Here is an 18375-nt window from a genome sequence, read left to right on the forward strand (position 1 = left end):
AGCATATTGATAATGGGCTGGGGGTCACCCGTCTTGTAAAGACACACGCTGCCCAGAAAGAAGGCGATGGCAAACCACTTGTGTAGAAAACTTCGCCAAGAACAATCGTGTCCACTGAAAGACCCACGATCGCCCACACCATACAACTCAGTACATAATGAGCGATACTACAGGATGTAGATTTTCTACAATAATACTGTAATATTCCTAGCTAACTTCTATCATGTTCATCTGCAGCATTCCAAGGGAGGAAAGTACTTACTGACACAGCTCAGCCTTTACAGAGCTGGATACCCGAGGGTAGCAGACACTGAAAAGGCTGCATGCCGAAGTCCTGGACGTGAACCAGTCACCACAAGTCAGGCGCTTGACCAGTGGCACAAAGTGGACTTCTAGGTCCGCAGGAGAGTGCTCGTGGGAGATGGCTCGCAGTGAATCAATGGCTTTATCTCGTACTACCGATTTTTCCACCGTTGCCAGGTTCTCCAAGGGAAGCTGATTAGTGGGAAAGAATTAAACTGAAACACATCTTCTTTTTACTCTACTTCTAAGAAACACAATATTTAGAAACAATCTTTAAGATAAATTCTTAAATTGCTGAGAATTAGGAATTCTCATAAAGAACATGAGACAGAGAAACATTTAAAGGCAGAACAATATAGAGTCGTGCTGGAGGACAAAACACAAACTATCAAAAACTGTATAAATCAAAGGACATATTTTCTCAATCACAGAAATTCCCAAGGTTCCTAACCAGAAAACACTGTACTAATATTAAATGGAAATTACACTGTCATGTTCTTAATTATCAGTAATTACTATTTCATCTTCAAATTAAGTACCAATAATTGCTCATCCTATGAGGTTTTAATATGCAAATAAACATGAAGCTGCCTGTCATAATAATTTTGCCAAAGTTTGAGGGAAGTCCATGGTCATCCACTTTGTTAGAAGAAATAAAAGTGTAAACTACATTCTAAATTGGGAGAAAATTCAAGAATCCGAGGTGCAAAGGGACTTGGGAGTCCTCGTGCAGCATTCACTGAAGGTTAACTTGCAGGCTGAGGAAGGCAAATGCAATGTTAGCAGTCATTTCGAGAGGACTAGAATATAAAAGCAGGGATGTAATGTTAAGGTTTTATAATGTATTGGTGAGGCATCATTTAGAGTATTATGAGGAGATTTGGGCCCCTCATCTAAGAAAGGAGGTGCTGACATTGTGCAGAGTTTAAAGGAGGTTCACAAAAATAATACTGGGAATGGAAGGCTTGTCACGTGAGGAGAGTTAGATGGCTCTGGGCCTGTACTCGCTGGAGTTCAGAAGAATGAGAAGAGACCTCATTGAAACCTATCAAATGTTGGAAGGTCTGAATAGAGTGGACGTGGAGAGGATGTTTCCTATGGCAGGGGAGTCTAAGGCTAGAGGACACAGCCCCAGAATAGAGGGATATGCTTTTAGAATGAAAATGATGAGGAATTTCTTCAGCCAGAGGGTGGTGAATATGTGGAATTCTGTGCCACAGGTGGCTGTGGAGATCAAGTCATTGGGTATATTTAAGGCAGAGATTGATAGGTTCTTGATAGGTTCATGGCATCAAAGGTTACTGGGAGAAGACTGGGGAGTGGGGCAGAGGAGGGGAAAAAAGGATCAGCCATGATTGAAAGACAAATTGATAAGACTCTTGATTAATCGCAGCATGGAAGGATACAGGGAGAAGGCAGGATATTGGGGCTGAGAGGGGAAAATGCATCGATGGGCCAAATAGCCTAACTCTGCACCTATATCTTATGGAACTATTCAAACAACAACTGTGCCCACGTTTCAGTTTAGAATTGCAGGCATCACAGGGGCTCCAAGAAAACGTTTCTGAATTGCTATTTTCTGTAATACAAAGCCACGCCATCTCAGCGTTCTTCACGAAAAACTGCTAAGAGTTTGTGTTATTTTATATACAGCCCCCACCCACACATGAGCAAATTGGATTCCTGACGTAAATGCTTTAAGAATTCTCTGCCTGTACTCGCAGGTAATTTTACACAAAAAGAAAACAGTTTTGAAAGGAGTATCAATACAAAAAGAACGTACACACTCTATATGCAACATACTGACGCTGGAATGTCTGATTTGGAACCACTGCAAACAATAAAGTAAAACATGGAACAGTACAGTACAGAAACAGGCCATTCGGCCCACAATGTTGTGCTGAACCAGCTAAAAACAAAATCAAAAACCACCAAGACCTAATCCCTCCTACCTACACAATGTCCATCTCCCTCCATCGTTCTCATACCCTTGTGCCTATCCAAAAGTCTCTGAAAAGCATCTACCATCATACCAGTCAATGTATTCCAGGCATCCACCACTCTGGTGGTAAAAAAAACTTACCCCTCACATCCCCCTTGAACCTACCTACCCACTCTCACCTTTAATGCATACCTCTGGTATTAGACATTTAAATCCTGGGAAACAGATACTCCTCTCTACTTTATCTATGCACATGCTCCTCATAATCTTACAAACCTCTAGCAGATCTCCCCTCGGCCTCCAGCGCTTTAGAGAAAACAACATAAGTTTATCCAGCTCTCATGATCACATGTCCTCTAAACCAGGCAACATTCTGGCGAACCTCTTCCGCATCGACCCCAAAGCCCCAACATCTTTCCTATAGTGGGACAATCAGAACTGCATGCAATACTCCAGACGTGGCCCACCCAGAGTCTGATAAAGTTGCAGCACTTCCTCTAAAGCAGGCAGCATCCTGGTTAAACCTCATTGATCGAGCTACTTTGGTGGTTTCATAAATTGATTTCATTGTTTTAATTCTGAATTGTCCTATGATGAACTGATCACTGAAAATCATTTTAATTTGATCTATTCCCTGTAATAGCCTGAGGCTCTCGTTATTTAATTTCAGAATCTTGTTCCCCATTACGGGTATTTAAAAACAATACAAGTATGTTATTTTAAATAAATATTTAATGCATAGGACCATTGCATCTGGGCATTAAAATCTGTGTTTTGTTTCCCCCGGTTGGGCTCATGTTGAACGTATATTTGGTCAATACAGAGCAGAGGTTTCAGTGTTCGGGGGACGGTATCAGTCCGTGTCGGTTTTCCAACAGGCTGCGCAGGTGAACCTGGATCAGGGGTAGAGTAACTACACTTCACTGTAGCAATTCTCAATGATACACCCCTCCAATATTTCAACCAGGTCCTGAAGAAGGGTCTCGGCCAGAAACATCGACCGCTTACTCTTTTCCACAGACGCTGCCTGAGCTGCTGAGTTTCTCCAGCGTTTTGTGAGAGTTGCTTTGGATTTCCAGCATCTGCAGACTTTCTCGTGCCTACAAATGTGTTGGGGTGGCACAAAGCCTCATCCGCCTCAAAGATTTTATTGCAAACAATAAAAGCAGAGAGGGTTCTGTATGTGTCCATTTACCCCTCATTCATGGAACCCATCATAACAAAGAAAGATTACAAGGCCATTGCCGGGTTTGGAGGACCTGAGTTATATGGAAAGATTGAATATGTTAGGACTTCTTTTTAACTTGGAACATAGAAGATTGCAAAGAGATATGACAGAAGGAGACAAGATTATGAGGGGTTTAGATAGGGTAAATGCAAGCAGTCATTGTCCACTGAGGTTGGATGAGACTGCAGCTAGAGGTCATGGGTTAAGGGTGAAAGGTGAAATGTTTAAGGGGAACATGTGCTGAACTTTTCTATGACTCATTATTAAGTCATTTACTTTATCATTGCCTGTGGTACCCTGCTGCTTTGAGAATCATCTTCTGGAAATTAACCTTTATTAAGACAGTAATACCACTTCAATGGCATTAACCGCGTGTCCGTCTTGTGCAGTGCTTTGTAAATGTACGTCCGCTCTTACCAGCAAACAGTGAACATACTCCGGTCCGCCAACGAGCACCGTGAAGCTCCCTAGTTGCTCCGCTAATGCCAGCAGTGCCTCGTCTTCATCGAAAATGGTGTCTGCATCGAGACGAGAAATCAGTGGCAAGGCGACTCTGAGAGGCAGCCCAACCACACGCAGCTTTGTACCTACCAGTCAGAAGTGGGAGCAGCTCATTGTGGGTACGCTCTACAAACAAGGCAAAGGCAGTTGTGGACAGTTGCTTTATGTTGTTCAACCGTGACTGGGGAAAGGAAAGAAATGAAATTGATCAATGCCATCCAACCCTGAACAGAATTCTGGAAAAAAAAAGATATTTTGCTTAAACTATGCTGCAATCAAAAATACACCACTGTAACAATTGTTGTAACAATTAAATGCAGGTAATGGCGAACAGAACAGAAACCCATAGCAGAAAGCATTACTTCCAGAGCAGAGTGAGGTTATTGTTGTGATAGAAAGATTGGATCTCACGATTTAGCGATTCAATCCATTTCTTGCTTGGGCATTGTTGTGTTTGTGGCCGGGTTACACAATAAAACGATAAATAAAAATGCTGGAGACTGGAGCCAAGTTAACAGGGTTTTTCTCACTGACGGAACCCGAACTGAACACAGATATACAGATCAATACGCGCCTAATAGCGCATGCTCAATAACGCGTTACTACGACATAAAATAGTCCCATGTTATACAGTAGGCTATATGGTACAGGCATAATTCATTAGTACAGTTGATGAGGTTGAGTAATAACACTGGCCACTCCACTGGGCACCGCACAACATTATTCTCATCAGCACAAGTCCCGAGCCCAGTCATTAAATGGTTTCTCTTTCTACAGATGCCAAGCCTCTGCTTTGGACACCCATTTCCATGAATACAGGACCATAATTCACTGAAAGTGGTACCATGGGTAAATATGGTCATGAAGAAAGCTTCTGGCACATTGGCCTTCATAAATCAAGGTAAGTTTGGATGTTATGTTGAAATTCTATAAGACAGTAGTAAGACCTAATTTGGAGTGTTGCGTGCACTTTCAGCTGCCTACCCACAGGAAAGATGTCAGTAAAGTTGAAAGAGTACAGAGAAGGTTTATAAGGATGGTGCCAGGACTGGAGGACCTGAGTTATGAGGGAAGATTGAATAGGTTAGGCCCTTATTGCTTGGAACATAGAAGATTGAGAGGAGATTTGACAGAGGTATGAGGGATCTAGGGTAAATGCAAGCAGACTTTTTCCACTGAGGTTGGGTGAGACTACAACCAGAGGCCATGGTTTAAGGGTGAAAGGTGAGAGGTTTAAGGGGAACATGAGGGGGAATTTCTTCACTCAGAAGGTGGTGAGAGTGTGGAATGAGCTGCCAGCACAAGTAGTGGATGCGAGCTCGATTGAATTGACTTTATTACCAACATCCTTCATATACACGAGTAAAAATCTTTATGTTACGTCTCCGTCTAAATGTGCAATTTATAATAAATAGTATGTATGTATGGTTCTCAGTAATGTTAACTGCTAAGGCTATTAAAATGGCTTCTCTGTAATGTTAACTGTTAAGGCGAATGTAATGTCTTCCCTGCAATGCTAACTGCTGATGTAATGGTTTCCCTGTAGCTGTGATGTTTGGGTTATAACTACAGATAACAGGGAACTAACCAATGGGAGACATGTTATTCTATCTTGTATGTTTGGAAACCGAGTTGGTACACAGGCTTTCTGGTGAGGCGAGGGAAGAGGAAGGACAAGTGTGGGGAGCGCTCGATGGTCACAGGACGGCGTATATGGGAATTCGATGGTCCGGAGGTTGCTGGCGGTTCTGCGGAGGTCGTTTATGAAAGAACACCAGATGCGTGAGCTCCAACAATTTTTGTGCACGAATTGATAATTTTAAGAGCGGCGCCTTTGTCTCTTATAACTGGGGAGAGACAACCTAATGCACTATTGATTGCTCCATTTATTTAATATTAGTACAGTGTTTTCTGATTAGGAACCTTGGGAATTTCTGTGATTGAGAAAATATGTCCTTTGATTTATACAGTTTTTGATAGTTTGTGTTTTGTCCTCCAGCATGGCTCTATATTCTTCTGCCTTTAAATGTTTCTCTGTCTCATTTTCTTTATGAGAATTCCTAATTCTCAGCAATTTAAGAATTTATCTTAAAGATTGTTTCTAAATATTGTGTACCTTAGAAGTAGAGTAAAAAGAAGATGTGTTTCAGTTTAATTCTTTCCCACTAATCAGCCTCCCTTGGAGAACCTGGCAACGGTGGAAAAATCGGTAGTACGAGATAAAGCCATCGATTCACTGCGAGCCATCTCCCACGAGCACTCTCCTGCAGACCTAGAAGTCCACTTTGTGCCACTGGTCAAGCGCCTGACTTGTGGTGACTGGTTCACGTCCAGGACTTCGGCATGCAGCCTTTTCAGCGTCTGCTACCCTCGGGTATCCAGTTCTGTAAAGGCCGAGCTGCGTCAGTAAGTACTTTCCTCCCTTGGAATGCTGGAGATGAACATGATTGAAGTTAGCTAGGAATATTACAGTATTATTGTAGAAAATCTACATCCTGTAGTATCGCTCATTATGTACCGTGTGGTATGGTGTGGGCGATCGTGGGTCTTTCCGTGGACACGATTGTTCTTGGCGAAGTTTTCTACAGAAGTGGTTTGCCATCGCCTTCTTTCTGGGCAGCGTGTGTCTTTACAAGACGGGTGACCCCCAGCCCATTATCAATACGCTTCCGAGACTGTCTGCCTGGTGTCAGTGTCAGGAGTTAAGATCTGCACCTGCTGCTCATACAACCCTCCACCACCTGCTCCCACGGCTTCACGTAGTCCTGATCGGGGAGGCTAAGCGGGTGCTACACCTTGCCCTAGGGTGACCTGCAGGCTAGTGGAGGGAAGGAGTGCCTTACACCTCCTTTGGCAGGGACGTATTTCCTTCCTGCCACCCAATTTCAGTATAATTTGGTTTTATTGGCGATAAGATGCTACCACCATGGTGGACAGGACCTTGTTTTAACTGAGTGGGTAGAAGTTTCTAGTTTAGAGAATAATCAGCCCCAAAATAGCACAGAAAGTGTGGCATTTTTGTTTTTAATGACATAAACTGAAGGTTTTTTGTGTGTTTTTAGTGAGGAAGGAGCAAAAGCCGAGGTGCATCATAGTCGAGTGGTGCTCATCGCTTACTCTCGGCTGTGTGGTTGAAGTGGCCTTGTCATTTACAAAGGCGTGCTCTTTTTGAGAGCCGTGTCTTGTCAAGCCTGTTGCTCTGCTTCAGGGCCATTTTGATTAATCTGGCGCGCAGAGGATTTCACTTGTTCGGAGGTGTTTGAGTTTTGTCGGACGAGAAGGTTGCTTTGGTAACTGTGTGCCCCTGCAGTCCACAACCAATGGCTCTGTTCTGCTCCAAGTGCGGGAGTCCCACATCTGGGGTTCACTTCCAGCCGCTTTACTCCCTGAATTAAAATTTTTTGTGGTGTCATTTGTGTAAACTTTCAGACACAGTCAGTTGTTTCAGAAAAAGAGAGGGCTGTATGGTGGGGAAATTCTAGGCAGCTTCTAGAGTAGGTTACGTGGTCAGCACAACATTGTGGGCTGAAGGGCCTGTAATGTGCAGTAAATTTCTATATTCTGTTGCTATCTTGAAGTATTTCTCAGGATAAAATCTGAATACCACAAATATTGGATTTTTGGGTGGTGTGGTGGAGATGCGTCTCTGCCAAAGGAGGTGTAAGGCTTCCTTCTGCTGGTCTGCAGGCCACCCTTGGGCAAGGTGTAGCTCCTGCTTAGATACCAACGACCCCCCCCCCCCACCGCCCCCCCGATCAGGGTCAGGTGAAGCCATGGGATCAGGTGGTGGATGAGCAGCCGGTGCAGACCACAAGTCCCGGTTATGCGACACCTGACGCCAGGTAGACAGTTTCTGAAGTGTATTGATAATGGGCTGGGGGTCACCCACCTTGTAAAGACACACACTGCCCAGAAGGCGGAAATGTCAAACCACTTCTGTAGAAAACTTTACGGAGAACAATCAGGGTCATGGAAAGACTGTGACCACCCATAGCATATGACGCAGCACATAATGATGATGGGTTTAGCAAAATATTTTAGTAGCTTCTGATTTAGAAACATTAATTGCAAAAATGTCAATTTTTAGTGCTTGTATTTCTGCTTGCGAATTGTTAAGTTCTGCATCAATGGGCGACTACTCCTATGTGACCTTTAATTTTATTTTTTCTGCAGACTTTTCCACAGCTTGTGCTCAGATGACACGCCAGTGGTCCGCCAGGCAGCAGCATCAAAGTTGGGTGAATTTGCAAAGGTTGTGGAGCTGGAGTTTTTGAAAAGTGACATTATACCCCTCTTCACTTCCCTGGCTTCTGATGAGCAGGTATGTAGTTGTAGAGCAGACACTGGGGTGGCAGCGGGAAGTCAAATTGAAGTGGGTGGCCATTGGGATACCCCGGCTGTCTCAGCGGACCCAGAGAAGGTGCTCGATGAAGAACCGCCCCCTCCCCAACCCCATCTGTGTTGGTCCTCCGATGTCGAGGAGGCCACGGCAGGAGCTCCAGATACAGCGAATAGCCCCGAGAGGAAAGCACCGCTTCGCCTGCAAGAACTGTTTGCAGCCCTGAACGGAGGCAAATGGGCGAGTGTAGACCTTGTCTTGCTTTCGGGGAGAGCGGCGAGGATGAATGAGTGGCGTGGAACCCTGAAGGGTGGGGTGGGGAAAGTGGGGTGTGATTAGTGGCAGAGGCCTCTTGCAGATAGCGGAGGATTGAGATTAGTCTAGGAGTCTATTGTGGGTGGTGGGGGCTACAGACACTGATGCGCTGGAAAGGCTTGTGGGGTGGGAATGCAGGTGACGTGGATGAGGGAAGCGTGGATTATAGTGAAGAAAGGTGATCTTATTCCCCATGGCTTGTCATGATTTATCTTGCTGAAGCTGCTGCTGTCACCTTGGCTTTATGTCACATGTGTATCAATTGCTTGTACTGAGGAGCCTCTGTATCCCACACGTCATGGCAGTGTGTGAAATAACGGAGAGCACTTGGCTCATTCCGGTCACAGGCTGTCTGTCATTCCGCTCACTGGAGCAATTGCATGATTTCACACCTCCCCCCCAACATTACCGCTTGCATTTTACTGTATGGATGAGCTGGAAGTGGGAAAGATTAGTACGGATGGTGTGTCCGTGGCAAAGAACTGAGTTGCATCCGGTTAATATGTCTACGTACTCAATATGCTACGCCTTGTTAATGCCACTTCCTGCTTGCAAAGTTTCTGTTGTCATAGTCTGCACCATCTGTTCACCTTTGTAACCGGGGTTCACAACCCTCTTTTACGCCATCGACCCCCTACCATCAACCCAGGGGCCCCAGGTTGGGAGCCCCTGCTTTATAAAGTTCCTTTGTCCACAGCAGATGGAAGCAGTGCCTGTCAATCTATCGACATGATTACACCATTCCAGTACTCCAGCTGGAGATGCTCCTCCAAGAAGGTGGTTATCTTGAGGCTTTTGCCTGAAGAGCGAACTGTTTAATCAGTGTGTGTCCTTTCATATTCCTCCAACCTAAAGTATCCCGGGCAAAAGGCTTGACGCAGTCCGCAGTATCCTTGTGTACTAAGGAGCCAGAGTCGTACAGAAATGGTACGCTGAAGGGGAGCTGGGATGGACACTTTGACCCTCACCTAGCTTCTGGTTAACGGTTGGACGTGTGCTCCTTGGTGTTGAGTAAGCTTCTCTTCTGGTTACTGTCCCGTGACTCCTGGAAATAAACCTTCACATCTGTAGCCAAAGAGATGTTCACACTTGTTCCAGGTTCAGACCCCACCAATGATGGCTAGCATATGAAAACAAGGATGCAATGTTCACATTTTATAAGGCTTCACTTGGAATATTGAAGGTAGTTTTGGGCCCCTTATCTAACAAAGGGTGTGCCAAGACAGGAGTGGGTTCAAAGGAGGGTCACGAAACTGATTCCAGGATTGAAAGGCTTGTCGTACGAGGAGCATTCGATGGCTCTGTGCCTGTACTCATTTGAATTCAGAAGAACGAGGGGGAGGAATCTCATTGCAACCTGTCAAATACTGAAAGGCCTCTAGAGTGGATATGGGGAGGATGTTTTCTATGGTGGGACAGCCTAAGACCAGAGGAAGCAATCTCAGAACAGAGGTTTGTCCATTTAGAATGGAGATGAGGAAGGATTTCCTTATCCAGAGAATCTGTGGAATTCATTGTCACAGAGGAGAAGTCATTGGGTATCTTCAGGGCAGAGAGGTTGATAGATTCTTGATTAGTCAGGGCATGAGAAGTGACCTGGTTGAAGCGTATAAGACGATGAGAGGCATTAATCGTGTGGATAGCCGGCGGCTTTTTCCCAGGGCTGAAATGGCTAACATGAGGGGGCATAGTTTTAAGGTGCTTGAAAGTAGGTATAAGGGGGACGTCAGAGGGAATTTTCTCAACTAGAGCGTGCTGGGTGTGTGGAATGCACTGACAACAAAGGTGGTAGAGATGGATACAGTAGGGTATTTTAAGAGACTCTTAGATAGGTACATGGAGCTTAGAAAAATAGAGGGCTATGTGGTAGGGAAATTCTAGGCAGTTTCTCGAGTAGGTTACTTGGTCGACGCAACTTTGGGGCCGGATGGCCTGTAAAGTGCTGTAGATTTCCGTGTTTCTATGAAGGGATATGGGGAGAGGGCAGGAGATTGGGCTGAAGGCGAAATGGATCAACCATGATGAAATGGCAGGGCAGACTCGATGGGCCAAATGGCCTAATTCAGCTCCTATATCCTACGGTGAAAAGTGACCACTTGGGTGATTAGCTTGGAGATTCACTCAGCAGAGAGTGGTGCTTCAAGAGCAGGAGAAAGAAAATTGATTCATCAATAAATTTTGCTCTGTCATGACATTTGCTAATATACTGATCCAAGGAATGCTTCCATCAAAGGTTGCATGTTGATACACTCCAGTACTTGTATCATGGGAAGATTCCAGCACACATTGCAAAGTAATGAATCCTGTTGCTACTTTCTAGGTGATCTGACGGATATCATCCGGGAATCAATTGTTATATTGTCAGTATTTATTTTTATGATTTTTTTGATGAGATTAGTTCTTCCTAATGTTAACTTCAGTAAACTAATTTTGTTTTTTAATGAAGAACCAGCTCAATCCCGGTTTGAACATCTTTTTCACAGGATTCAGTGAGGCTGTTGGCAGTTGAGGCTTGTGTGAGCATAGCCCAGCTGCTGCCCCAGGAAGACCTGGAAGCGTTGGTGATGCCGACCCTCCGGCAGGCAGTGGACGATAAATCCTGGCGTGTTCGCTATGTGGTGGCAGACAAATTTTCTGAAGTACGTGTTATTGCTACAGCACAAAGTGCATCTCTTTGGTATGATGATATGGTGCATTTATGTTTTAAAGCTAGTCTTTAAGTTTTCTGTTCCAGCTGGAATCCCTTCTGATTCTGTCAAAAGTCATGAAAACATGATTAGTTCCTCTAATATAGTTTTAAAAAATCATTAAATCAAGCACCTGCGTATTTTTAATATAAAAAGCTAATTGACTGACATGCCAAAAGGTGCTGAGATTTCTTACCAGACTCATTTAATTAGCCTGTTTTTAAACATGGATCTGAAATAGAACAAAGTTGGTCTGAATTGAGCTCAGATCTTTTTCAGTGTATCTGAAGGATAATCCTGTGACAGGGGTTTAGAACAAACTTGTTGGCATAGTGCCAGGGATCTGGGGATTCAGCACGTGCACAGGTTGATGACACTGATATTTTTCACTTTTGACTGGAGGAAATCAAGGGGAACTTCAGTTCTGTTTAAAAATGAGGCGAAAGGTCGAAAAGCCAGGACGATCCTCAGAGACTTTGCACTCAGGAACTTGAAACTACTCACCCTTTCCACAGTCCCCTTGATTAGGACTGACGTGTGTTCCCTTGACTTCCCCTTCCTGACGTCCACAATCAGTTCCTTGGTCTTACTGTCGTTGTGGTAAATTTTGTGATGTAGTGCATTAATTAAATGCTGCTTAAAACTTTTGATGGACTGGACCTTGCTGGTTCCTTCCCACTGCTGACTTCACACAGACCGGGTATGGGGTAGGGAGGTTGTGATTCAACTTCACCTTCCTCTGGTCCACAATCAGTTCCTTGGTCTTACTGACAAAGTGCCAGATTGTTGCCACACCACTCAACCAGCTGATCTATCTCACTCCTCTTCGGCTCCTTGTCACCATCTGAAATTCTGCCAACAATAGTTGTGTCATCGGCAGATTTATAGCCCTTAAGAGCAGTCTCGGCCCGAAACATGGACTGCTTATTTCATTTCCATAGATGCTGCCTGGCCTGCTGAGGTCCTCCAGTATTTTGTGCTAAGTTTCCAGCATCTGCAGAATCTCCTGTGTGTTTATGTTTTTTGAACCAGATGGTCTTTGTTCTCAGTATAAAACTTGTTGCCTCAGGCTTCCTCCTGGTGCTCCGGTTTCCTCGCACAGTCCAAAAGCATTCCGGTTAGTATGTTAAAGGGTCATTGTAGATTGTTGCACAAGTTGGTGGCTTACTGGCGGTGCAGTTTGAAGGGCCAGAACAGCTTGTTCTGTTCTGTGTCTCCAATTAAATCTATGCCCTTTAGTCTTAGACTTTCCCAGCCTGGGAAAACACTCAGATCAACTGAAATCTCTGTGCTTTTCTCACCACAATGTAATACAAATCCTCAAAATAAAGGCACATTGCCTACATAGGTTAATTGCAAACAATAACAATCAGGTTAACATTATTTAACAATTAAGAAACATTATTTAATGATTAAGTAACATTATTTAGTTTTTTTGACGTGAGAAACTAGCTGATTACAATTGCTCACGTTGTTGTCTGTGTACCATACTTTCGGATTCAGAGCCATCAACGACAATATTTTCTCAACTTTGCCTTTCTTTAAAAATTTAAAATTCCTTCTCTTAAGGCCAGGAAATTCCGGTCCCACCCCAAAGCATTGAGATTAAATCTTTCTGTTCTGTATAAGTGTAAAATCTGTACTGAAGCAGCTGGTTTATCTGTGGATATTTTACCAAGGATAGATCATTACAGCTGTTTTACCTGGGTAACACTGAAGATTGCTGCTTCTAAATGGACACCATTTATCTAAACATTCCCTTTTTCTCCCCACTCATTTATTTCTTTACCAGAGCATGAGGTATCCACTCATTGATAAACATCTGAACACAATGGCAACATTTCTCTGGGTTTCTTTCCTCTTACCCCATGGCTTCACGTGACCCTGATTGGGGGGGTGGGGTTGGCTAAGCAGGTGCTACACCTTGCCCAAGGGTGACCTGCAGGCTAGCGGAGGGAAGGAACGCCTTACACCTCTCTTGGTAGAGATGTATTTCCACCCTGCCACCCATGATAAAATTACATAATTCAAAACTGTAAATCTGATCGAAAATTAAAGCAAATTACAGATGGACCAGTGTTGAAAAGCACACAGAAAACACAGCCATTTTGTCATCTTAGGATTGTTACCCTTGGAACAGGCAAAGAGGTTATATTGTCTGTCTTTATACGATAACTAACCCGTGTTCAAAAATAAGCTCCATATAAGGTAACACACACAAAAATGCTGGAAGAACTCAGCAGGTCAGGCTGCATCTAATGAAGTGAATAAACAGTCGGTGTTTTGCGCCAAGACCCCTCATCAGGACCAGAAAGGAAGGGGGAAGATGCCAGAATAAGAACGTGGGGGGCGGGGGGCGGGGGGTGTGGAGGAGAAGGGGAATATTCTAGAAAGTGATAGTTGAAGGAAAGTTCGTGGGAAAGGGTTCACACAAAATGCAGGGGGAACTCAGCAGATCAGACTGCATCTATGGAAGTGAATAAGCAGTGGATGTTTTGGGCCAAGACCTTTCATCAGGACTGGAAAGGAAGGGGAAATATGCCAGAACAAGATAAAGGTTGCCAGAGCACTTGTGAAATTGGCACCAACCCATTATTGGAAAACAATTGCATTAGAACGGTACGGAGTTTATTGTATTTATAATGTTCTGCTATCATTGCTAATGACAGACCACAACAGAAGGCACTTTCTATGCTCAAGACCACATATAAACTAATCTTGCAATGAAGTCCATAGCTAAAGTACAGTTCAGATTTTCAATTTTGAAGTTCATATTTTCAGAGTACATACCTGTCACCACGTACAACCCTGAGATTCATTTTCCTGTGGGCATAGCAATTTCTATAGAATAGTAACTGTAAACAGGATCAATAAAAGATAAAGTACAAATGCAAATATAAATAAATAGCAATAAATAACAAGAGTATGAAATAAAAAGATAAAGAGTAATTAAAGTAAGATCATTGCTTGTGAGAACATCTCAATTGATTAAGTGTACTTATCCCCTGTAGTTCAAGAGCCTGATGGTTGAAGTGTAGTAACTGTTCTTGAACCTGGTGGTGTGGGTCCTGAGGCTCCTGCACCTTCTACCTGATGGTTGAGGGGCAGTAACTGTTCTTGAGCCTGGTGGTGAGGGTCCTGAGGCTCCTGCACCTTCTACCTGATGGTTGAGGGGTAGTAACTGTTCTTGAACCTGGTGGTGTGGGTCCTGAGGGTTCTGTACCTTCTACCTGATGGCAGCAGCGAGACGAGTGTGGAAAAGAATGATGGTGATGTCTTTGTGATTCCTCTGTTCACGTGTTAATGCACAGATTGCTGCTATTGAAACCCGCTCTATCTTTGTTATTCATTTGGTTTCTCTTGCCTTTAGGGCTTCAGAAAACCGTGGGTCCTGAAATTGCGGAAAATGATCTGGTTCCTGCTTTCCAAAACCTGTTGAAAGATTGTGAGGCTGAAGTGCGAGCAGCTGGGGCCAACAAAGTTAAAGGTTGGTTGGGAATTCTCATTCTTGTCTTTTCCATCCGGTTTAAGATGTTGTTGGTAAAGCACAGTGACAACTTTCTGGCAGCAGAAACAACTATCAATTACTTTAGTAATAGACTCTCGTTCTGGGCAATGACACTGCAATCTGTGCCTGTAACAATCCTAGTGGAGACGAGGCCTTTGATCCAGCTGTACAACCTGGCATTTTGCAGTGCAGTCCTGAACATTATTTGCTTCCGTTTCTTGTCTGCACAATTTGTCTTTTTTTCCTGCGCATTGTGTGATTGATGGTTTTCTGTTTTTAATGGGTTCTGTTGGGTTCCTTTGCTTTGTGGCTGCCTGTAAGGAGACAAATGTCAAGGTTGTGTATAGTACGCATGGTGGTTGCACATTTTGTCCGACGATGACAGGAAACCTGTGCGGGAGAGTTTTTAAAATGGAAAAGCCTTTGCACTGTGGCAGTTCCACTCTCTTGGCCTCAGAAGTCCGGGTCCAGTGGTATGAACAAGCGCCAGAAGAAACAGGAGTCTTCTTGTTTGCAGTGGATGACCAGGATGCTTTCTGTGTCTTTTCATGCCCCTCGTTCTCCGCAGAGCGATGCAGAGCCACCTTCCTGGCCGTTGGGTTTTACTGTAGATCACACCCGACCAGTCCGCTGAGGCTGACTTTGCGTGCTAGGACTGGCTTGTCCGAATCTCACCGGAGTATGAGACTGCTGTCACGTGCAAATGGCTGCTTGCAGCCACAGGGGAGAGATGAGTGTCCGGTGGGGAGCAAAGGTTAGTGAGCTGCCCCGGAATGGACACGACAAGCCCCTTCACCAGAGGTGCGACCCCTTCCCTGGACACCCCTGAACTTTGAACTCCTGTGAAAGATGTAAACAAGGTTGAAAGAATGCAGAGAAAATGTATAAAGATGTTGCCTGGTCTGGAGGACCTGACTTAGAAGGAAAGATTGAATAGGTTAGGACTGTATTCTTCAGAATGCAGAAGATTGAGAGGAGATTTGATGGAGGTACAATATTATGGGGGCGTATGGATGGGATAAATGCAAGCAGGTTTTTTCCACTGTGGTTGGGTTGGACTGCAACCAGAGGTCATGGGTTAAGAGTGAAAGGTGACAAGTTTAAGGGGAACATGAGGGGAAACTTCTTCACACAGAGGGTCATGAGAGTGGAACAAGCTGCCAGTACAAGTGGACCATGCAGTTTTGATTTCAATAATTAAGAGAAGTTTGAATAGGTACATGGATAGTAGGGATATGGGGGTGGTGGTGGTGTTATGGACCTGGTGCAGGCAGATGGGAGTAGACATTTTGAATTGTTCAGAATGGACGAGAGGGGCCAAAGGGCCTTTTCTGCGCTGTGCTTTTCTATGACTCTATTTAATGTGGTACCACATATCCAGGTGACACTTCTCCAAGTGAGAACAGCATGCCAGCATGCCTCCCCTTTGGCATTCTGATCTGATCCCAGAACTGGATGACAGCAAATGGAAAGGAATTGTGTGCCACTTGACTTCATGTTCCGATGGTGGCTGCTCCTTACAAATTGCACTTCATTGCTTGTGCAGAGTCTTGAAAGGTTGTGAGATTGTGAAAAAGAGTGAATGGTGTTCTTTACGTTTGTACCACTGACTGCCTAACCCGAGGCCCTCCGTTGGTCAGGGTCCACCATGGATGTTACGTGCAGCTGTCTACGTGATACGTAAGCCAGGGCAGTATGATATGGAGAGTAAGCTGTTGCCCATGTAGCAGGCTCCCCCTCTCCACGCATCTGATGAATCCAAAGAATTGGCAGAGACCGATACAGTTTGGTACCAGTGGCGTCGCAGGAGTTGACAGTCAGCGTTGAACTCAACGTAGGACTGCCTCGGAGAAGCCGGCTCTGGATTTTTCCCTCTGGGTTTACTCCTGTGAGTGGGTATAGCCGCAAGGCATTGGAGGTTTGAGCTCAGAGTCTTCCTTCTCCTAGATGAGCTGCCAACCATGAGCCCTATCTGACCGAAGTGACCAGTTTTAAAGTGTCAGTGACCTGCCTTCTGCTTCAGTAAGCCACATGCAAAGGCCAGGAGCTGGACTTGGTGTGAGAGGCTGTTTGAGGTGCATGCCATGAGGAGCATTTAGTCTGTAGTGGGAGCTTGTCCCCATTACCGCCCCTGGCCATGACAACCTTAAGGAATCATTGACTGCCTAATAAGCTGCATCTTTTCTCATGTACGTGTCACTTGATCGGATCTTTCATCAGAGAAACTGGGGTGGATGTCGGGCCACCCAGCCACACCACTGTCCACCGATTGTGTCTGCAGAAGCACATCATCACATAGAGAGATAAACTGGAACGAGAAACTAGAGCACATCATAAACCTGAATGAGTCGAAATCTACTTCGATTAAAGCATGCTCAGGTACCATCGGCCGACAGCATCGGGGGAAGAGAGGGAGATTCACTTGAGTGTGAGGCCCTTGCTTTGATTCCCTACTTTTGAGTAAGCAAGCTAGTAGACAAAGGTAGAAATATTGTGATGTTGCTTCCCAGATGGACCCACTTCATCCACAAAATCTGGCTCCAATCGTGCGTTTTGAAAAGGAATGCATGAGTTATATTTAGCCTTTCAGATTGTGGTAGTTTAGTCATGGATTATGCCTTCATGCAAAGTGGAGCTGGCCGGGATAAGTATCGCAGCATCAGTCGTCTTGGCCTGGCCAGTTTCCATAAATCAAATGTTTCAAGTGAATTGTGATGTGCCTGCCAAAGTTCTTTGCCAGTCATCTTCAGTAGCTGGTACATTAATGCCAACTCATGGAGTTCATTTGCATCAGAACAACTTAGAGGAGGAGTGGGCCAATGTGATACCTCTGAATATCTATTTAGTAAGATTACAGTGCAGAATAGGTACACTAAGCCACGCTGCCCAGCTATCCCCCAATTCAATCCTGACCTAATCACGGGACATTTACCAGTTAATGACCAGTTAACTTATGAAATGTGCACTCGAAGGAAACCCATACCGTCACAGGGAGACCGTACAGATGTGCCAGAATTGAACCTGTGCTGTCTGACTCTTGATGTTTACACTGTAGGTGCTGGCCTTGCTTTTCCTTGTGCGACTTAAATTGTGCTTCAGAATGTATGTTTTCTCTTGCCACTATCTTCTGAGAAGATAGAAATATTAAGGCAGATGCTTTTCAGCAATTGCTTAATCTGTTAAACTTTATTGATTTATCAGTGTGGTGAGAGTGTGGAACGAGCTGCCAGCGCAAGTGGTGCGTGCAAGCTCGATTTCAACGTTTAAGAGAAGTTTGGATGGGTACGTAGATGGTAGTGGTATTGAGGGCTATGGTCCGGATGCAGGTTGATGGGAGTAGGCAATTTAAATGGATCGGCACAGAATAGATGGGCTGAAGGACCTATTTCTGTGCTGTACTTTTCTCTGACTCCATTGTTTTGTTTGAGAATAACTCTCTAACGTGCAGTACTCTATCTTGCAGATTTCTGTGAAAACTTGCCAGTAGATTGCAGGGAGACTGTCATAATAAGTCACATCTTACCGTATGTTAAGGTAATATGCCTTCTCAAA

At 44.5% G+C, this 18375-nt stretch overlaps 1 protein-coding gene across 1 annotated transcript in view; it reads left to right on the forward strand.

Annotated features, from left to right (window-relative positions):
* Positions 1-5667: 5667 nt before the first annotated feature.
* Positions 5668-18375, forward strand: part of LOC140203586 (serine/threonine-protein phosphatase 2A 65 kDa regulatory subunit A beta isoform-like) — a 79804-nt gene continuing 67096 nt past the window's right edge. The window contains exons 1-6 of the mRNA XM_072269633.1: positions 5668-5730; positions 6148-6380; positions 8148-8295; positions 11112-11273; positions 14694-14802; positions 18287-18357. Coding sequence (XP_072125734.1) covers positions 5668-5730; positions 6148-6380; positions 8148-8295; positions 11112-11273; positions 14694-14802; positions 18287-18357 — 786 coding nt within the window. The remainder of the gene's footprint in view (positions 5731-6147; positions 6381-8147; positions 8296-11111; positions 11274-14693; positions 14803-18286; positions 18358-18375) is intronic.

This window comes from Mobula birostris, chromosome 10 (genome assembly GCF_030028105.1).
Source record: "Mobula birostris isolate sMobBir1 chromosome 10, sMobBir1.hap1, whole genome shotgun sequence".
Lineage (NCBI taxonomy): Eukaryota > Metazoa > Chordata > Chondrichthyes > Myliobatiformes > Myliobatidae > Mobula > Mobula birostris.